This window comes from Cynocephalus volans, chromosome 3 (genome assembly GCF_027409185.1).
Source record: "Cynocephalus volans isolate mCynVol1 chromosome 3, mCynVol1.pri, whole genome shotgun sequence".
Classification (NCBI taxonomy): domain Eukaryota; kingdom Metazoa; phylum Chordata; class Mammalia; order Dermoptera; family Cynocephalidae; genus Cynocephalus; species Cynocephalus volans.
Window position 1 is genome coordinate 15227499 of NC_084462.1, and position 22043 is coordinate 15249541.

Genomic DNA, 22043 nt, shown 5'->3' on the forward strand with positions numbered 1-22043 from the left:
CAGCCAGCTGCCACCTGAGCAGTCAGTTCCTTTGGGGCAGTTCTTCCCATCTGAAGGGAACACCTTGGTCTTTCTTCCACCAAACCTGTAACCCGTCCCCTGTGCTGGCCTCCTCCCCCTGCCCTGCCATCTCCACCTGCAGAGCCTGCCTCCCCCACTCTGTGCCTTCTGAGGCCATGGCCTGTCTCGTCAGCATATGCATGTGCTGACCAGCCACACCGGCCTCTGCAGCCCATCAGGAGGAGAAACCAGAAAGGGGAGGCACATCTGTGCCCCTGTCCTCGCCTCCTTTGGGGGCCCTGGGGACCTCCGTGCCACATGACTGCCGTCTTACCTGCTCCGTAGACCCTCCTGCTAGCACTCCCTCCCGTGGCTTCCTGCACACAGCCTGGCCTGGCTGCCCCCTCCTCAACGATGCTCCTTCTCAGCTTCCTCCTCCTCTTCCTGACCCCTAAATATTCATGAGTCCCAGACCTGGGTCCTGAGCCCTCATTCAGGACACTCTGGCTTTTACCATTGGCCGTCCACAGTGGGACCCCCATGCAGCAGCTGGGGACAGGGTCCACACATTGCCACCAGACCCCTTCTCACCGCCTTCCCATCCGCTGTGATGTCAGTGCTGCAAATGTGCCAGCCCCTCCTCTTTCTGGAACTTCCAAAACTTCCATTTGCTCTGCCGGGCTGCACTTCTCCCAGCGAGGTCAGACCAACCCCTGCTCCTCTTCCAGAGAGCAGCTTAAATGTCACCTCCTCAGGGAGGCTGCTCCTGAGGCTGACCCCAGGGCCCCCACCTCTAACACATTTCATCTTTACCTCTTGCACTCAGCAGCCTGAATTTATCTTGCTATTTGTAATTTACAGACTCTAGTGGGGATGCCTGGCTCTTGTTCACTCCTGTGACAATAGCACATGGTCAGTGCCAGTGTGGGTGCACAAGACCTCTGCATGCACTGGACAAACTCCCACTTGCTTGGCCTGACCATGACACCCTCCTCACCCCATGTCTTGGGGTGACCTGGTGGTTCTCACTTTGGCCATCTCAACTCATGGGGCTGCCCTAGGCCAAGGCCAACCCCTCCCCCAGTACGGGAAACCCTGTAATAGTTCCCATTCTCCTATTCCATCAGTGAAAGGAAAATACAAGGTCAGGGAAGAGGGGTCCTTTCTGGAATTCTTTAGCCGTCTGAGCTGGTGATGCTTCTGGAGGCTTCTATACCCCCATTGTGTCCCCATGGAGCCTCGAGAGCTGCCTCTGATGACAGAGGGGCCTCCAGCCTAAGGTGTCTTCAGGGTCTCCTCAAACTAACTGTTCAAGCGTCCTCTAAGTTGCAGTAACTTAGACTGCCATTCTTCTTAGGCAAGCAGTGGGGTGTGTGTGTAGGTGTGTGTATAGGTGTGGGTGTATGGGTGTGCATATGGGGGGTGGTGTGTGGGGAGAGGTGTTGCTGGCAGGTGAATACACCTGGCCATCCCTTCTAAAAGCCAGACCCTTTTGTCTGTAGGTCACCATGGGAGAGACTGCCCCCAGCTCTAACACCTGATTATCATGAGGGGAGTCTGTATCAGCCAGGATGGGAGTGTCATTGCAGAAAACCCTTAATTTCCAGGCAGAATGGGGCCCCTTGAGCACACCCAGAGGACTGGGGCTGGCCCATGGATTAGAGCTGGGAGCTGGCGCTGCTGACCTGGGAGGATAAGGGGACTGAGGGCAGCAAGTAACTCCATTTCTCTTTTCTCCTTCCTGCAGCCATGAAGTCAGGGGGCACGCAGCTCAAGCTCATCATGACGTTCCAGAATTACGGGCAAGCACTCTTCAAACCCATGAAGTAAGTGCCAAGGCTTGTTGGGATTTGGGTTGCGAGGTTGGAGAGGGCCCATGCTGGAGCCCATGCTGGCACTAAGCTTCTGGTGGGAAGGGCTGTGTTTCCTCCCAGAAGCGTTTTGGGGTGAACTGTGGGTTACCATCTCACTTGCCCCACCATGGCAAAACAGACAACAAGGGTAACCTGGACCCTCACTTCTTCTCCCCTCCCATGACCTCCCCACTGCCTCCCTTATTATACAGTTGAAAACCTACACGTGGGTCATTCTTACCCATGTGAGAATAAGCACTTGTATTTTAAACAAGGAACCTGGATTGTGGACTCCAAAGGATGCCTCTCTAAAGAGGTGACTTCAGTGCCTTTCTTGCACTACTAAGGAGCAGCAGACTTTTTCTATGAAGGGCCAAAGAGTAGTAGCTATTTCAGGCTTTGCAGGTCATATGGTGTCTGTCTTAGCTACTCAGTCTGCCATACGTAACATGTAAATGATGGGGAAGTTCCAAATAAAACTTGGTGGGCAGGATTTGGCCCACTGACTACAGGCTGCCTTGTTCAAGATAAAATAGAAACTTTGTCACCAAAATCAATGTTGAAGGACTCTGTGGCACATGAAAATTTGTGGGGGTGGTGGAGAAGGAACACCTGAAAGCTATACCACCCCAGGAAATTCAGGATGTGCACCTGTGGTTTGTGACATCCACTCTGATGATCATGGAGGTTGGATACCCTGAGCCATCCAAGGTTGTTCTGCCATCTTCTGTTAGTCCCACACAAGGTCATTTTTGCACTGGCAAGAGAGATTTCGTGGTGTTTAAAGCATGGGTTGCACACCCAAATGCCCATGAGGACATGCAAGTCATGTGAGTAAGGCTGCTGGGCTGGGCAGGGACTGTGGCAAGCTGCAGAGGATGGGTCCCACTGGAAGGGGACAGCTGTCTGGTGGTTCACCAGATCTTGGCCATTTGGCCTGATTTCTAATTTTCAAGATAAAGTAGAACTATGAATTTTTTTTTTCTCTTTAATCTTCTAGTTTAAAAAATGATGGTGACTAATTCAGAAGCATTTAAAATACCTTGCACATCAAGCAATATAACTCTAATTTGCAACTTGCCGCTGAAGGCGTATTTTTGTAGCCGGGCTTAGTTTCTGGGTGTCCCATTTCTCTGGACAGATGTCCTGGATGGACTCAAGAGAGGGAAAGTTGGGCCTGCCCCGGGCTTCCCCAAGAATCCACCTGGCCTGCCTCAGATCTAGGGCTGCCTGGAGCCTGGGGCTGAGAGCATTACCCCTTCACACAAGTCTGAGAAAATGCTGTTCACAGAAGTTGAAAAGAAACCAGGAGAGTGGAAAGGTCTGGAGCGATTGGCTGCTGGTGTGGGATGGAGTGACTGTCCTCGCTTCCTACCACATGGTGTGGGGCCACTCTGTATCTGTGTCCGGGCTGTGTGAGCACGGACACTCCCTCCCGTTTCTGTGCATGGAAGTGAAATTCATTATCTCCTTATGAGTGTCTGCACTGAGGAGGGAGCTGCGGTGGGCTTGGCCTGAGAGGAAGTGGACGACTGGATGCTGCCCGTTGTATAACTGTGAGGGCTGTGGACGGCCAGCCTGGGTCACGCATCCCCAGCCCTGCTGAGCGAGACAGGAAGTACCTGCATAGCTGGAGGGGAGTGGGGCCTGGTGCAGGCCCCTTGGCCTCCTTGGGCTGCTTCTTAGATTGAGATCCTGAGATCAAAGCCTCTCAGAGATTCTTGGGCTTATGTAAAGGAGGCTATTTTAAGGCCCCTCATTATCATAACATTGCTGTGCGTAGCTGGGGGGGGGGGGCAGGTGACAAATGGGCTCGGATAGGCCGCTGCGAGGCAGGCCCTTTACTGACAATTACTGGAATCTGGGGACAATAGCTGAAAATGACAATGTCTCCATCTCCCCTTCAGCTGTGCTTCAAGGGCACAGGCACCAGCTTCGAGGGACAGATTTATGCCTCTCTCTGGTGGGTGCATTTTCCGGTTGAGCAAAATGTGTCAAGGTACAGTCAGAGCTGCTTGGGAGTCCCTGAGGAGGCTGGAAGTAGTGGTCTCTGTCACCCGCAAGTTACAAGGGGTTAAGTCGCATGGACTCAGGCCCCCCCCCCCCCCCCCCCCCCCCCCGTGACTCCCAGTAGGGAGCAGAGAGTGATTCTGGATTCCAGGTCTCCTCCTGTCCCTGGGTGAGCCCCTGTGAATCCCCGAGACTCAGTTCCAGGTCTTTGAGGAGTTAGAATGTACAACTGTGGTTAGTAATGACAACAACCATAACAATGACATTTAATGAGCTGCTCCTCTGCCAGGCTCTTCAATCGCTGGCATTTCTTGAGCATTTACTAGCTGTGGACCAGGCTCTGTGCTAAGGGTTTATGTAAGTAAACCTTTCTGTTTTGTTTTACTGCCATGGAAAGATGAGGGAACTATGCTTGGAGAAGTAGGATAGATTGCTTGAGGTCGGACCCAAGCCTCCAGAGTCCCCTTACGCCCAGGGTGCCCTGCCTACCAGCCACCCCCTCTCCTACCACCATGGTGGGCTCTGTCACCGTCCCCTCCATGGTCACATGAGGGGCTGAGCTCAGAGGTCAGGTGAACTGCTGTGGTCCAGTAGCTCATAAATGGGAGAGCCAGCTCCAGAGCCCCCTTGGAAAGCTCCCATAGTTCCCATTTGACCCCTTCCCCTCACTCGGAACTTGGAACTCCCAGCCCATTTGTGGGGATCCTGCCTCTCTGGCTTGTCTGAGGCCTAGGCCAAAGATGGGCAGTGTGGGACAGGGCAGTGCCAGCACTTGGTAGAGGCCTGTGTGAAGTGTGGGCTGAGTGGGAAGACTGAGGCTGGTTAGACTGTAACCGTGGAAACAGAGTTCAGAATCCTGCAGCAGTTGGGGAAACTGAGGCCTGGAAAGGGAAGGGATGTGTTCAAAGCTGTGGGCATCCTCAGGCCAGCCCAAGTGCCTTCTTCTCACAGTGTGCATGGGGGAGATGAAGGCAGAGGTGGGAACCCCACACCAGCAGGCGGGTGCCAGCGTTTCACAAACCACTGACATTATCCCCTCACCCCGACATAGCTTGGTCCTCTTCCTGCTCCTCCCTACATCAGATCTTGGCCTTTCTTGGCACCCGGGCCTCTCCTCCACCGACCAAGGCCTGAGTCGGTCATTGATTGTGGTCTGGTGGCCGGCAGCTCCCCCAGTGACCTCGAGGGCCGTGCCCAGGGCCTGGGGGGGACGTCTGCCTGCACATTTCTTGTTCCCCAGTGGCTGTGGTTTGAATATGAAAACTGCTGTGGTTCACGACCATAGCATTAAGAAATTAAAACCCACAATTAGTATTTCTCTTTAAGAAAGGACTTTCTTCTATGAGCTCATAATGGCTCATAAGTTCTCAGTACAATATTATGAATTAATTAGACGGACACAACATTTTTCCTCTGAGATCTTACAGTATATAAATTGAGAGGGTGGGAGTAGGGCCCAGGTATCCTGCAAAGTGTAATGTATGTGGCATGAGGGTGACCACTTAAAGTTTTAGTTTATAGGTTCTTTATTTTAAATAAACATCGAAACACATGTAACTAGCACCTTAGCCCGTGAGCTCTTGGATATTCTTGCTTTAGAGTTAGATTAAAGTAAGTAATTAAGTTTTTTTTTTTTTAAACAGCTTTATTGAGATATAATTCACATACAGTACAATTCATGCACGTAAAGTCTACAATTCAGTAGCTTTTAGTACATTCCTAGAGTTGTGCATTCATCACCACAGTCAATTTTAGTCATTTTCTCATTATTATAGAAAGAAATCCCTTACATCACTCCTCAGTCCCCTCCAATCTACCCAACAGCCCCTGACAACCACTAATCTCCTTTCTTTTTCTCTACGGATTTACTTATTCAGGATTTTCATATAAATGGAATCATACAATATGAACGTTTTCATAAAATATGTATTTTTTCATAAATGGCTTATTTCACTTAATGTATTTTCGAGATTCATCCAAGTTGCATCCTGTATCAGTACTTTACTCCCTGTTATTGCTGAATAATATTCCATTGTGTGGCTAGACCACATTTTGTTGATCCACTCATCAGTTGATGGGCATTTGGGTTTCCACTCTTTGACTGTTATGAATAATGCTGCTTTGCACATTTATGTACAAGTTTTTGTGTGGACCCATGTTCTCAATTCTCTTGGATATACACCTAGGAGTGGTTGCTGGATCATGTGTAACCGTTTGAGGAACTGACAGTCTGTTTTCCACAGCAGCTGCACTATATTATAATCCCACCAACAGTGTACAAGGGTTCCAATTTCTCCACATCTTTGCCAGCATGTTATTATCTGTCTTTCTGATTACAGCCATCCTAGTGGGTGTGAAGTGGTGTCTCATGGTGGTTTTGACTTGCATTTCTCTAATGATTAATGGTGCAGAGCATATTTTCATGTGCTTGTTGTCCATTTGTATATCTTCTTTAGAGAAATGTTTGTTCAGAGCATTTTCCATTTTTTAACTGGGTTGTCTTTTTGTTGTTAATTCTAAGGTTCTTTATATATCCTGGATTCAAGACTGTTATCACAAAAGTAGTGTCCTTTGAAGCACAAGCTCTTAATTTTTAGGATATCCAGCTTATTTATTTTTGGTTGTTGCTTGTGCTTTTGGTGTAGTATTTAAGTTTTAATATTGAAAAGATATATACGTTAGGTAAATAGTGGTGCAGGTGATGCCTGGACTTGGCAAAGTTAGCAGGAAAGGGTCTGGCTTTTGGAAACACTAGTGGATCCACAGAGCAGCAGGCCAACGTGGCCATACCTTCCCCTCCCTGGGACACAGTTTACCCATCTGCCAACAAGGCCATTGTAAAAAGAGGTGTGGAGCCCCTTCCAGGTCTAAATTCTATTGAGTTGGTTTAGGAGACAGGACACCATACTTCTTGAAGGAAGCTGCAAAGACCTCGTGGTTTAGCAAGGGTGGGGATGGGGGTAGGCAGACCCAGCAAACAGCACAGGCTCTTTGCAGCAAATTTCAACATACTTCTAGGAAAGGAAACTTTCAGTCATGTCCATAGCTGCCCGTGACACTGGCCATGACTGCCTCTGGCGGAAATATTCATCTAGCCATTCCACAAACCCTTAGCGAGCTCCTGGGCCTGGCCCTGCGCCGAGCGCTGGAATACAGATGACTTAGACCCGATACTCTTGGAGAAGCCTCAGGGGCTCTGACCTCTGGATGGGTGGGATAGGGAGGCCCTACTCCAGGCACTCCCTGAACATTCCTCACCACCATACTCTCTTGCTGCTCGGTGGGGGACATGGAGCAACGTATGTCCAGTCCATCAAAGTAGCCCCAGCAATGCAGGGCCTGGTTTGTAACTGGCAATCCATAGATGTGCACAGAAGGAATGACAGAAAAAGCAATGGTCAGGGGATATGAGCATGTAACAGGTTCCCGCTGCCGTTGAGAAGGTTTGGGGCTGGGGAGGAGTAGGACAGCCCACAGTGGTAATGCTTGGTGGGTGGCCAGGAAGGTTTCTCAGAAGCAATCCTCAGCTGAGGCCTCAGGGTGAGTGTGAAGGTCAGATATCTCTAGGCCGGATGAACAGCCTGGACAAAGGCCCTGAAATCAGAGAAGGTGTCATATTCTAGGACTGAACAGCTTCCACCAGGATAGAGGCTGAACTGTCCAATACAATGGACTCTAATGCAGCTGACCACAGTCTGTGGCTATTTAAATTGAAGTTAATTATAATGAAATAAAATTAAGCTTTAGCCCTTTCATCTCTGTAGCCGTGTTTCCAGTGCTTGGTGGTCCACATGGCTAGGGGTACCATATCGGGCAGTGCAGATGCAGAGCTCATCAATTACTGCAGAAAGCTATGCTGCGGGGTTCTGGGCCTGAACACAGATTGTGGGGGAGATGAGGCACAGCAGCCGGGAGGTGGCAGAGGCTGGATCCTGAGGGCATGTGGGGCCTGGGTGTTTGGATTTTTTCCTAGGAGCAGTCGTCAGGGGGGCTGGCAAGGCTGTTCCTTCCTGTTGCTGTGCAGAATGGATGGAGGGGCTATGTCAGGTGTCAGGTGAGATGATGGCATGGGATGGAGGGAGAGGATGGAGTTAAGAGACATCAGGAGAAGCACGTCTGCTGGGTCTGGTGTGCCTGGATGTGGTGGGCATTGAGGGATTGGAAGCTTTGGCCTGGGTGGCTGGGGGCCTTCAGGGGCCCACTTGGACATATGGTGCCTGAAGCGTAGAGGAACAATGCTAGGTCAAGTCCTGGGGCTGCCACTCTCTTGCTATGCAGCCTTCTCAAATTTACTGCCCTTCTCCCAGCCTTGGTTTCCTTACGGCTATACGAGGCAGGAGTATGAGACTGAGGGTCTCTGCCCTTCCCAGACCTTTGCATATCAGGAGAGTGAAGGTCATGGATTCTCAGTAATGAGTTGAGTGGTAGATTTGGCGGGAGCTCCATGGATTGACTGCGGTTCCCTCCCCAGAGTTAATCCTTGCTCTTTCACCATTTTTGGGCGCTCTTGGGTTTTAAGTTTTCACTTCTAAACATTAACCGGAAGAGGACTATTTGGTGCACTTGAGTGGTGGCTATTTAGAGCAGAGCAGCTGTGAGCAGCTTGTAAAGAGCTGCAGAGAATGGGTGCTCTGAGGCTGTGGAAGCTTGTCTGCTTTTGATCACTTTGCAGCCACAGAGCCCAGCACTCCTTGGTGCTGGCCAGGTGGGTTTAAAGGTCTCCAACATAACTGTTTCCTCAGTGCTAAGATGCCTTCTGTGCCTGTACATGGTTTGGGATTGAAAGCGTCTTCAGAGACATTGAGGAAAGAAAGACACAGCTGTGCCTGTGGAAACTTCAAGGGGAAAAACTTTAGCAACAAGGGTAATACCAATATTGAAAATCATAACTGCTGATGTCCTACAGATCTGGCCCTGCTTGCAAAAAATAAAAAAGAAGAAAAACCTGCTGGTCAGGCTCAGTGAAATTGAAATGGGTCATTTGGAGTCTGGCTTAATGAGAGCCTGTGATCCTTAGCTTGGGGAAAGCTGGGGATCAGGGAAAGTTCCTGTAAGGAACTGCCCACCTGACCTGAAGGCAGAGGGTTGAGGTCATGGGTATCCAAATAGTATCCACAACAGACCGGTTTACAGGCACCAGGCCCTGTGCAGAGCCCAGTGCTCGAGTAGCTCACAGAGGTGCCTCAGGCACCCTGAGAGGAGGCTGCAGGTACCCAAAGACCTTATGGATGCGGAAACAGAAGCTCAGGGGGGCAGGAGGAGGAGCTGGGTCAGAACCAGCCTGTCACCCCCAGACCATGCAGCGACCGACCTCACAGTGCAGCTGGGGTGCCATTTGTGTCCGTCCCTGCTTACCCACTTACACTTCAAAGCAGGCATGAGCCAGAGAAACACGACTGTCTTTGTTGTCATTAAAATGTAGATTCATTTATTAATTCCTGAACATATAACAATTGAGTTCTACAGCTATGTTTACCTGTATCCTTTTCCTGGGGCTGCTGAAATACATTACTATAAACTGGATGGTTTAAAACAACAGAAATTTATTCTCTCACTGTCCTGGAGGCCAGAAGTCTGAGATCAAGGTGTCAGCAGGGTCATGCTCCCCCTGAGGGCTTTAGGGGAGGATTCTTCCTTGATTCCTTCAGCTTCTGGTGGCTCCAAGTGATCTTGGCCTGTGGATGCATCACTCAGTCTCTGCCTTCGTCCCGTGGCCTTCCTCTCCCTGTGTCTCTGCATTCTCTCCTCTTTTCATAAGGACACCAGTCACTGGGTTTAGGGCCCAGCCTCATCCAGTATCACCTCATCTTATCCTGATAACATCTGCAAAGACACTGTTTCCAAATAAGACCACATTCTGAGGTTCCGGGGGTTAGGACTTCAACATATCTTTTTGTGGAACACAATCAACCCATTACAACATCCAAGAAAGACATATATTTCACGTATACTGAACATCTGCCTGGATTGACAAATAGTGAACAGTTTCAGTTTTTACTGTTAATCAATTCACCCTCAAACACCTGCCGTCCCACCCTGTGGGACTTTTTTTCTGTATGTTGTACAAAGACAGATTAGATTAGATCAAGAACAAATATGCATTAGGTGGCTGTAGGTAGTTGAGTGGCTGTGGGTAATTGGGTGGCTGTAGGTAGTTGGGTGACTGCAGAGAACTGAGAGCTTTTTAGTGTGCATCATGTCATATGACCTTTACAACCACCTAGGTATAGGTGTTATTTGTATTATCAACTCTCCTTCACAGAGGAGGAAATTGAGGCTCAGTTTAAACATAAACAGCGAGCAGGCAGCAGGCCAGGGCAAGAGTCCAGGGTCCCTGACTTTTGGTTTCAGGCCCTTTGGGAGACATGAAGCTGAGAAAGGCCAGCCTGGAGCCCTGAATCTTTGATAGCGGGTCTGGGAAAATCTTTTCTGAGAAGACTCTCATGCTCCCTGTTCCTACCCGGCTGGGAATCTCTGGAGGCACCACAATTTGGTGACAGGGACTTAAATACTCTGATTGGTTTCATGTTTGCCATGAAGCAGGGCTTTGGTGCCTGGGGCAAAGTTCCCACCCACCTCCCTTGATTTTCCCTGTTTTCTCCTGGGCCAGGCCTTGGCCCAGCATCTGGGACTAAAATTCAGTCACGGGTCCCGTGGGCTGCAGGGCCTCCCCTGCCATCCATTTTCTTTCCTTTTGCAAAGAATAGAAACATATATGTGTGTGTGTATCTGTGTCTCCCAGAGAAACCGTCTGTGGACAGCTGTTCTGAGGCCCAGGAATTCCCCACAGCCAAGATACATAAACAGAGGCAGCTGCAGAAAAACTTGCAGGATACGGAAAGCCTTTCTAGATGCAGAAACCCGAGCCCTCCTTCTGGGGTCTGACAGAGCATGTCCCACCCGGGCAGTCTAGTGTGAGCCGGGAGGAGGAACGAAAGGCAGGAGAACGGGGTCCGCCACAGACAGCCTCATCCTCATATCTTACTGGTTCGAAGAGGTGACTTGTCTCATCTGAGTAGACCCCCATGGCCCAGGCATAGCTCTGAGGCCACGGCCTGGCATCTCCCTCACCCAGCAGAGGGGCACAAGGGGAGTGTGGCGGCTGGTTGTCCCCATGGGGTGAGCAGGTGCAGCTCAGGACTCAGGGGTGCCTGGTGTCAGCTTTCCCTGGAGCCCTCAGGCCACGTGGGGGACAGTGCACTAGGGCTGCCGAGGCCAGTGAGAAGCCAAGAGCCTTTAACCACAGCCTGCGCCTGTACTGACCTCCCACCTTCTGTAGGACTGGCATCCACGGGGGCATTATTTTAGGTCAGATACTGCAACAGCACCTCCTGGGGTCCTTGTCCCTGGCTTCCATCCCTGCTTCTAGGTTAGTGACAGTGGTCCAGTGCAGGCTCCACATGCACTTGAGACCCACCCTGGTGCCCCTTTCACTGTAGAGCCTCGTCTGGCTGTCGTGAGCAGGTCTGGGGGAGCCCGTTTTCTGAGACTCCATTGTGTGTGCTGCTCTGGGGCCAGCACAGGGCAGGTGTGCCTGAAGTAATGAACTTGTCCTCAGAGAGAGATTAAGTGTCCCAGGAGTGGCCGTTGATGACAGACAATTGCCTGATGCATGAGGCCTTGGGGAGGTGCAGGCTTTCCCTGGCGCCTCCTCCCGCTCCTCCCTCACGGCTGAGCATCTGGACAGGCAGAGGTGCCATTGGGCAGGTTTTTCGTGGTTCCCACATGGCCATGTGGCAGCCCAGGCATCTGGGGAGAGTGAAGCATATAAAATATTAGAGAGAAAGAGGGCTTGATAATGACCCAGGCCCCACGCTTGCACCATTGAATACCGTGTCCACTTGTCACTTTTACGAAGAGAGGATTTAAAGAGCTTTGCTTTGGCCAGATGGCAGTCGCTGCCCCTAGAGCAGGAAAGGCTGTGGCTTCCACCGTGCATATCTCCTGTGAGAAGAAGATGTGGCCACATTCTTTAATTGATGTTCTATCGATGTTCCTGTTAGATAAGCCGTGTTGGATCCTGTACAGAGGGGACTGGGGCTGCCATCACTTTCCGGGCCCCTCAGATGCTTTGTAGGGTGGATGTGTGGGCAGTAGGGCAGGCTCCCAAACATCCCTGGGCATCAATGTCCCCATCTATAAAATGGGGTCACATGAGCTACACAGCAGGACACTCTGTGACACAGTAGGACACTCTGTGACACAGTAACTGGGCAGCTCAAGTCCAATCACTCTGGCTATTTTTCTCCCTGAGCCGATGTGGGATTTAAGCATGAACAGTGTCGCTGGGCCATCCTGGCAGCTCTTTACCCCACTGGCCTGGTCTTATCCCCTTCCCCAGCCACTGGCACCCCTTTTTAGTGCTCACATCCTGGAGGCCACCTGACTCCACCATGGCCCCTGCCCTCATGGACTTTGTCCGGTGCTGTGCAGAGTGCCCCCGATCTCAGTTAATCCTCATTGAGCTCTCAGTCGTAGCCCCTTTGACACTATCATGTGACTGCCAAATGTCTCCATAAGCAACAGCCCAGCTGGGGCTGAAGGGAACCTCCAAATTCCGAGTTTGGTTCCTGAGGGAGGGTGGCAGGGGTCTGAGCAGATGTGGACGTTATGTAGCCTCCCTGCAGCTCTGACTCCTCCCCATGCTCTGTGCTTGACCCATGTCCACGGTGTGGCTCAGCCCAGGGGCTGAGGCTGGTCACTCCTGTACCCTGGGGCTCACTAAGCCAATGCTTATGGACTAAGATAGATTGGGAAATGGAGGTGGGAAAGGTATCGGGAGTTAACACAGGCCAGGGGATGCAGATCATTCTGGTCCAGCCAAAACCCAGGTAGTCAAAGGTGGGACTTCTTAGAATCTCTGAAGTAGCTTGTGGCTCAGCCAGGACATGAAGTGAAGGTTCCCCAGTGCCCCACCCTATAGAAGCTGGAGGGGCATGACGCTCTCCACTTGGCACTGTGGGTGGATATGGTGTTGGAAGACATGATTCTCTTCTTGGTGTGTCTCTTTCCTCTGTGACACAGGAAGTTTGGTCACCAGCTGGGGCAGGAGGGGGCAGGGGGCGGGCAGGAGCTGGCAGAGGTTTAAGGGGAGGAGGTGGGGCTGGTCCTGGACAAAGAAAGTGAATAAAGTGGGGAATGGATGGTGGGGATGGGGGTCTCCGCATTAACTGTGTCACAAATGCACACATACTCTGTATTTGCTGAGTGAATGAATGAATAAATGATTGAAAAGTAAAAGATGCCCAACCCCAAGACAGCAAAGATCGTCCATGAAAATCGGTAGAGTCTGTGAGGGAAGACATGTTTTCCTCTTTGGAATGTTGGTGTGTTTGAGATCCCCATACCCGAGGAAGGTAGAGGTCCCTGTGTGGTAGCTGTGCAGACCCCTCCTGGGGTCTCAGTGGAAGGCTTTGGGACCCACAAGAAAAGCACGTCTGCCCCAACATGCACAGCCTGGGATATCCTGCAGAGACTGCTAAAGTGAATCCCACCCGAGTGGGGGCCTTGGTCCTTGGCCTCCGCAAGGCCATTTGGGGAGTTGGGCATGGAGCAGAGACATCCAGAGTTGGGGCCCTGCTCCCCACTGGAGAGTATCCTTCAGGAGGACTGGGAATGGATGTAGCACAGGTCAGAGTTGAGAGCCAGTGCCCAGCCTGGTGTGGACCAGATCCCAACTATAAATTGCCTCTGGCAGAGATGCAGGACAATGCCTATAAATAGGTAAAGAGACCAGCTGGAAGGCCACTCGGGCAGCTGGTGTCTGCCATCCCTGGTCCTCCAGCAGGGGTTTGGGGTGGTATGGGAAGACCAAGGGACAAAGCATATCCAGTGCAGTAGACAGCCCTGCAGAAAATGCCACGACATGCAGGAGACTAAAAGAACAAATCACCTGGCAGTGGATGAAGCTGACCTCTGGGAACCTCGCTGTCCTGGCACCCAGATGCAGACTAGAAGAGCCTGAGTGGGCACTGACTCAGCACAGCCAAGACCCTGCTGGCTCTGAGCATATTCACAGCACACAAGGGCCCATCAGAAGAAACAAGAGCCCAGAGGACTGAAGGTGGGCACCGGAGTGCGTGGATGGGCCATCTGGGCAGTGGGTGAGGCCCCAAAGACAGACCATTCCAGAGGATGATCTGAGGATTGTCACAAGAACCTGGGGGTCGTGCCTGTCCTTGTGTTTACTGTGCTGGGCACCAGCTAGCAGATCAGTACCCTGCACAGAGATGTGCAGGACTGTTTGGGCAGGGCCGTGCAGGTCTGGGAGGAAAGGAAGGAGTCTCAGCTGCTGAGAAACCTCAGGAGAAGAGCTCTAAGCTGGGTCTTGGAAGTGAGCAGGAGATGTCTGAGTGGGGTTTGGGGTGATCAGAAGAACTCTGAGTGGGTCTTGGGGGTGAGCAGGAGACCTTTGAGTGGGTCTTGCAGAATGAGTAGAAGTTTTCCAGGGGGTGGCAGTGGTGGGAAGCCTTCTAGGCACATGCCCCACAGCCTAAACCTTGGGGAAATAAATGGGTTTTGAGGACCACTGAGGGAATGGTTAGGAATTTCCAAGGATTTGTTGTGCTGATAAATAATTCATGTTTTCTCTCCACTGTGCCCTCCCCAGGCCCCAAAGGCAAACAGATTACCCAATAGCCAGTGGTGGGTGTGGAGCCAGCAGGGGCCTGCGCCTGACCAGAAATGGACAAGGACCCTTTTGTGTCCACACTGGGCTTGGGCTGGCCTCCAAGCCTGCTCCCCACCCTGGTTCTGGCTGGGCAGGGCCACCTGGCGCTCATGAGCTTTAGCATCCTCCCCCGTGGAGAAGCTGGGCCAGGATCCTGAGTCAGATCTCAATCCACTCAATAGGAATCTGCTCACAGACCTATATGACATCTGGGCTGCAGTGGACTTTGTGCTCAGAGCTTCTGGGCCCCAGGTGTACAAGGGGCCTCTATGAATCTCAGGTGATTAGGTCCTCTACAGGAGGCCAAGTGCATTCTCCTGTCACGTTCCCCAGATCCTGACTGGCATGGTCATTCTGTTTAGGCATTGAGAGCCGACGGTGCATCGAGGATTCAGCAACGGACAGGGCAGACAGTCCACCTCACATGGAGCTTCAGTTCTAGTGGGAGACAGTCAATACACACATAAACAGATAAACAGGAACACTTTAGAGAGGAGTGAATCCTGTGGAGAGAATTCAAGCCAAGGAACATGGCAGAGATGGGCTTAGTGACAAGCAGGGCTATTCCCATGATATTCATCAGTTCATCCCACAAATATGGGTAGAGAGCCTACTCTGTGCTGGCACCACTCTGGCCACATTCTAGAACGTGGCATTTAAGCTGAGACCTGAATGCAGAGGTTGAAAGCACGTGGTCCAGAGCAGAACTTTCCAGCATGGGGACCTGCAGTGCCCGAGTCTGAGGCCAGTAGCGTGTGAAGGAGCAGAGAGGCTGGAGGGAGGGCAGGACCAACTGGCAGGACAGGATGCCTCTGATGGGAGCCAGGCCGCAGCCTTAAGCAGGAGAGTGCATCCCCTGCCAGTGCAGGAGGCTCCCGATGGTGCAGCAGAAGTCATCTTCTGATGCTCATGAGCACCTTTGATAAGATAAGGAGGTTTATGGCAGTCGATTTACCTTTCTCTGGTGCTCTGTGGGTACCCATGGAGTGTTACACCCAGGGGAGCAAGTCAGGAGGCAGCACTGGCTTGAGAAGGTGGGGCAGGTGTACGAGGGCATCCATAACAAAGCCCCACAGGATACAGGGCAAGGAGCCACCTCCTCGGTGGGAGCTGGGATGAATGAGGCTGTTTGGGATCTGGGCTTTAATGGAAGAGGAGGAGTTAGCAGCAGGAGGCCCCGGAGAGGGAACAGCGTGTGCAGGTGAAGTTGGACAAGGGAGTCAGGGTCAGGATAATTTTGGGTAGCTGGAACCTAGGGTCTGTGGGGTCTGAGCCTGGAGGCCATGCAGGGCCTTGGAGGCCATGCAGGGACTTTAGCTGTAAGTTAAGGGGAGGCATGCAGTGGGGAGTGGACTGAACCTTCCAAGGGCCAAGGCAGACTCTGAGAAGGGAAAGCAACAGGCGTCTGTGAGACTCTGCCCCTCCTGAGGTCTCTGAGACCCTGGGACCTGGATCCAAGCAGGGATTGAGGGGAGGGGTCCCCAGTGGGGCCAACTAAGGGATGGAGAACAGCTCAGTGTGAGAGGGTGGACAGTGCAGGCGGGGGTGCTTGGAGTGTGGCTGGGCACCAGGTGGAATGGGGTATGCATGTATACATATGTGCTCATGTGTATGAGTATGTGCTTGTGTGTATGGGTAGGTGGGTGTGCACATGTGTATGTGCTTGTACTTATGTGGGGTAGGTGGGTGTGAATGTGTCTGGGTGGGTATGCAGGTGCGAGTGCAGGTACATGTGCATATGTGTGTGCATGCATGTGTGTTTAGGTGTGTGCTCGTGTGGGTGTACACACGTGTACATGTGTTTGTGCATGTGCGTATATGTGTGCACACTGTATGCATGTGTTCGGGGAGCATATTTGTGTGTGCTTGTGTGAATGCATGTGGGGGGTATTCATACCCATGTGCATGTTTGTGTAAATGTGTGGGGGCAGTGGGTGTGTATTAGGGGTGGGTGTGAATGTGTATGTGTGAGTTGGTGTGTATTGTGCACACAAATGTATAAATGTGCGCATGCATGTGGTTGTGTGCATGTCTCTGCATGCATGTGTGTGTATGCATGCATGTGCATGGTTGTGTGTGCACACATGTGTACATGTGGAGGGGTGCATTGTGCGTGCTTGTGTGCATATGCATGCAAGGTGGATGGGTGTGCACATGTGTGTGAGTGGGAACCCATTTGCATCCATATGAGAACCGTTAGGACTAGAGCTGTGGTCCCAACCCAAAGGGAATAGGGCCTGGGGCTGTGCTCCTTTTTAGTATGAATCCAGGGTTCTCGGTGTATGGTTCCAGTCACACAGTGATGGGGATTTGGGACTTAAATTTGTCTGACCGCCTGCTAGGCCATGAGCTCCATGGTGGGGGCCTAAGACCAGTCCCCAGGCCCAGGGGCAGGTGGACCAAGTGGCTGGGGAAGATCCCAGCGGGGGGTGGATGTGCCCCTACAGTGACATTTGCAGAGAGGGTCTGTGTGTGTCCAGGCGGCTCTTCCAGCTGCTGCCTGAGTCTTGTCAGGGCTGTCCTTGGTGCCTCTCCTCAGAGTACTCTCCTGCCTGCATCCCCTTGAGCCTCTGGGCAGAGGTCTTAAAGAGACACCATAGGTGGTATCCTCCTTTACCTTCCTGGCCCAAGTTGTAGGGCACTTGGGCTGTTTCTGGTTTCATAGATTATTTTTGTAGTAAAAAGAAAAAATGAACTTTATTAATTTGGAAAGCAAATAAACAACAATCCTGAAACAGGCTTTAGAGACACTGCTGAACCTTCCCAGTCCTCTAGGAAGCAGTAGGATTTCAGCCCTTCTGGCAGAATGGGGGGGTCCAAGGAGGCTGAATAGGCACTGTTCCCCAGTGGAGCCTCGGGGAGCCCATGAAGCCTGCCTGGCCTGTGACTCAGAACCGTCCTGCGTCTGCCCTCGGCACCATCACGGAACAGCTGTCAACCCTGCAGGTCCCATCATCACTGAGAACAAGTTGGATTTTGATGAGCACAATGAGACGAGACAGCCGGGGCAGCATAGATGATTCTTGGGGGCAGCTTGGGGGAAAGGCTTGCTTGATCTGCTGGGGGGTCTGTTGCGAGGAGTACAACATGGGACCTTTGGAGACTTTGGGCTCTCTACATTCAGCCCGGGCCCACTGCAGGCCTTCTTTCTGGTGTCCAAGTGTCCCCACGTCCAACTGTAGAGGACACAGTTGCTTCCTCTGCCTCTCAGCCAGCAGAGCTCTCTGAGCCCATGGAAAGGTCTGGTCAGGAGCTGCCTGGCTCAGGGAATCCTGGTTTGTCACAGTGGGAAGGGCCTTAAAAACAGCAGCAACAGCAATAGCATCTCTCCTGTGCACGGTGCTGACTCACACGAGCACGTCACAAGGGTTCTCTCAATTACCCTCACAAGAGCCCCGGGAAGTAGGTGTCCTCATTGCCCGTTCACAGCTGAGGACCCAGAGGCCCAGCAAGGGGAATCACTGCCCCACAGCTATGCAACAGCAGAGCTGGGTCTTGCAAGTGGCCCTGTGTGACCCCAACTTTGTGGCCCTGATGCCATGCAATGTCTAGGGATTATACCCTCCCGAAGTCCTGCGTGGGTGGGCATAGGAGGTCACACTGCCCCTGTGGCTCACCGTGGGTTGGATCATTCAGCAGCTGAGGTCACTCTGGCTCACCCAAACCCTGTTGATTTACTTGTGGCCAAAATTGCATTAACTCAGGCTGACTGCAGAAGTTAGCTGTCTTCTCCTGCTCCTACTTAACAGCTGGAAATTTCTTTTCTTAATAAAATAAAAGGAAAAGGAAATTCTTTACAATTATGTAACAGTTGCAGGGAAATGAATAAATGGTACAAATTTATCAAAACCTTCAGAGAGCACCATTCTGGTCCTGCACCCTGCTGTGCCCCCATTTTACAGATGGAGAAGCTGAGGTGAAACCTATGCTGAGAGCTGTTGGGGCAGGCGGGGCACCTCCACCTTCTCCTGCTGATTTTCTGATTAGACCTCCTCCACCTCCTTGGGCTGGCCCGCCCTTGCCGACTGTGTGTGAATGTTTCCTTGGGGGCTCCTGGAAAAGATTATCCCCTTTGTTGAAAATCAAAGCAAGCAAGTCATTTTTTCCAAAAACATTCTCCTGAACAGCAATATCGAGAGTGTCTTTTTGTATTTTTCTCTGGTTATTACAGGCGCTGGGGTGCCTGCTGGTGTGTGGGCTGTGGTTCTAATTGTCTTGAAAGGGAGGGAAGATTAAAAGGAGAGGAAGGAAAATATGGTCTTCATTTTCCTTGTACTGAGGAAGAAAATGAAAGTCAGGGGATTTCATTCAAAAGCAGTTTGATCAGGTTTGGTTGTTTTTAATGCCCAAAAGGAAATTCTGCAGATTTAAGATCTCTTTAAACAAGCCCAGAGAATGGGCTGAAATGCAAACCCCTAACTGGATTTAGTTTATTTTTCCTACTGATTTTTTTTTTTCAAACATCTAGGGCTCCTTGGAGGAAAAACAAGATTATAGCAGTAACCCTGGTGTTAAATATTTAATTCCTGGTTTAGTAGTTAGTAGTATCTTGTATTTTTATTACCCTTAAATAAAATGATGAACCACAGGGACTTAAGCACAGAAAGAAGTGTGCACCTGTATTTTTAGGGCTTCTGGAGAAAGCACATTCATTTCCACTTTAATTGTATTCCCTTTAGTCACATCCATGAATACTGGATGAGCCGGCAGAAGGGTATTTAAAAATACAGTAGATCTGAACTTTCAAGCACAACTTTTTTCCCCTTTGCTTTTGAAATCAAGTCTAAACCATCACAATTATTTTTAAATAGAAATGCCTTCAGACTTTGCTTCAGTTACAAATCTTCTTTGAATCATTTTTAAATTGATTTTCATTAAATTGACCATAAGAGGTTGAAGAGTCTCTTCTGAGTTAATTTTCCATCCTGCCAAAGAAATGAGCGATTTTCTCCTTTCGTGTCCCACTTTGAAGAAATGTCGTAGCAGTTTCCCACAGACCTGTGAGGAGGGGTAGATCTGGCCCGTTTGAAGGGTTCTAGTGATCCCCTGTATGGCGGCCGTCGGAGCAGGCGGGGGAAGCTGAGTCACAGTCAGGTATGCAGGTCTCTGCCTTTGTAACAAAATACCAGGAGAACCCATCCACCTGGTGTGGTCATTAGGAGGCTGATGGCCGATCAGAGAAATTTGACAAATTTTTAAAATAGGTCAGTAGGAGACCCCTGCCCTGCACTTGATCTTGGCTTGGTGCCTCCTGCCTCCATTGGGTCTGGAGAAGGCAGGGTCACTGGAAAAACTCAGAAATCTCTGAGTCCTCAGAGCCCTCCAGGGGGCTCTCTGGCCAGCGTGGCCCGCGTCAGACTCTTTGAGGGCTAAGGCTCCTCAGCTGGGTTGGGGAGAGTCCCAGAATCTGTGCCACTTCAGGAGACAAGCCATCTGGGGGGCTATCTGGGGGTGTCATGGCCGAGTGTGGAGCAACATGCCGGGTCCGCATCCCATCCCTTCACCTGCAACATGTGGACCCCGCCTGGAGGGCTGTGGGAGGGTGGGGGGTGATGCATTCACACCCAGCTCTTGGAAGGCAGCAGTTGCCACGGAGCTGGTGTGTGTGAGCCATGGCAGCGAACGCATCCCGAGGAGAAGAGCAGATGTGGACGACCCTGTGCTGGGGCCGAGGTCTTCTTTGGAGTCTCGGCAGAACTGTCAGTGTCTGCAGTGCCTGACAGGGTCCCTCCTGCATCCTCCACCAAGAGTGGCCCCTCTGAGCAGCCACCACAATTCAGGCGGGTCCTGCTGATGGCACATCGGGCCCTGGGCAGCTTTTTCGATGTCCTGACAGAGTGACCCCATGCCCACTGGAGGGTCTCATGCCTGAGGATGCTGCCTCCTAAAACCTGGCATTGGGAGCTACTTCCGAGACCATCTGCAGACCCTCTTGTTTATAGCTGGGGATCAGAATCGGGGATCAGTAGCAACACTAGGACACAGTCAGGCTGCACTCTGACTCCTGACACAGCGCCACTGCCTCCCACCGCCAAGGTGCCTCCCACCGCCAAGGTGCCTCCCGGTCAGCCCACAGAGACTGGACTGCTGGGACCACCAGCAGGGAAACTGTCTTCCTCCCAAGAGGGTCTTGGAATAGAAGGTCTTGTCACAACCTTCACCACCTCCAAATTCATGTGAAATAGGCATGTTTTCCAGGGCTAAAGCATAAGGTGAGGGGTTTCTTTCCCTCCAAGTGCCTGTTATGCAGAGTTTCCCTTCGCTGTAAGGAATCCATTTTCTGGGAACTTCACTACAGCATGTTCCAGCCGGCGTATAAATCATTCAGACACATAACTGCCTTTTCTGTCCTTCCTGGGCTTCTGCCCTCCTCATTTTCAAGTTACCCCTGACTCTCACACGCAGTGGGTGAGAAGTCCCTACGATGAGCAGGGACAGGCTCAGCCAGCACTGGTCCAGGTGGCGGCCAAGACCCAGGGGGCCCTCTTACGTCTGCAGCCGCCGCGAATGGAGAGCTCGTTGTTCTAGCTCAGGCATGACGGTTCAGGTCCGATTGTGACCCATCCCGAGAGAGACCAGGTGCATAAGAACAAGACATTTAAGTTCTGCCAAACAAAAGGATGTCCCCCCACCCTCACGGGGCTAAAACTAGTGCTGCCAATATTAGCAGGAAATATCGACTGTGTACTCCAGGACTCAAAGGTCACGCTGACATTACTGCTGGGGGTGGGTAGGCCCCTCTCACCTTCCAGATCATCTACCAGCCGAAAACCTGGTATTAAACAGCTTAATATATCTCATTAATGACAAGGTGGTTGTTTTCTGCTGTGAGTGATGGGAAGATTATCCAAGATAGAAAGACTAATTTTTGCCTCCACGCCTTCATTTGGTGAGTCAGGGATCCATTGTGTGCTTAGGAGGAGAGAGGAAGCAACTATCTTATCTGGTCTTTTGTTTCCCTGAGATTGGCCCTGGAGGAGGGAATCAAAGACAATTGGGGAGGAGAGACCAAGATATCAGGTCCTGGTCCCTAGAATCTGTAAATGTCTCTTATTTTGAAAAGGGTTCTTTGGAGATGTGATTAAGTTCAGGACTTTGAGATGAGGCCATTACCCAGGATTATCCGAGTGGGCCCTAAATGCAATCATGTGTCCTTATGAGAGGGAGACAGAGGGATTTTTGACACACACGGAGGAGAAGGCCATGTGAAGATGGAGGCAGAGATGGGAGTGATGCAGCCACAAGCCAAGGAGCACCTGGAGCCACCAGAAACTGGAAGAGGCAGGAAGGAAGGATCCTTCCCAGAGCCCCTGGAGAGAATGCAGCCCTGCCCATACCCCGGTGTTGGACTTCTGGCCTCCAGAACTGGGAGAGGATAAATTTCTTGTTTTAAGCCACCAGTTTGTGGTTATTTGTTAACAGCAGCTCCAGGAAACCTATAGATAGGACTTCTGTGTCCCGGTGTTTAGAACATGAGGAGCCATTCATGGGGCTTGTGTGGATGGGGGATG

The 22043-nt window shown here is 51.3% G+C and overlaps 1 protein-coding gene across 1 annotated transcript in view; it reads left to right on the forward strand.

Moving 5' to 3' along the window:
- Positions 1-22043, forward strand: part of FAM20C (FAM20C golgi associated secretory pathway kinase) — a 71870-nt gene that overhangs the window by 12523 nt on the left and 37304 nt on the right. The window contains exon 3 of the mRNA XM_063089586.1: positions 1748-1826. Coding sequence (XP_062945656.1) covers positions 1748-1826 — 79 coding nt within the window. The remainder of the gene's footprint in view (positions 1-1747; positions 1827-22043) is intronic.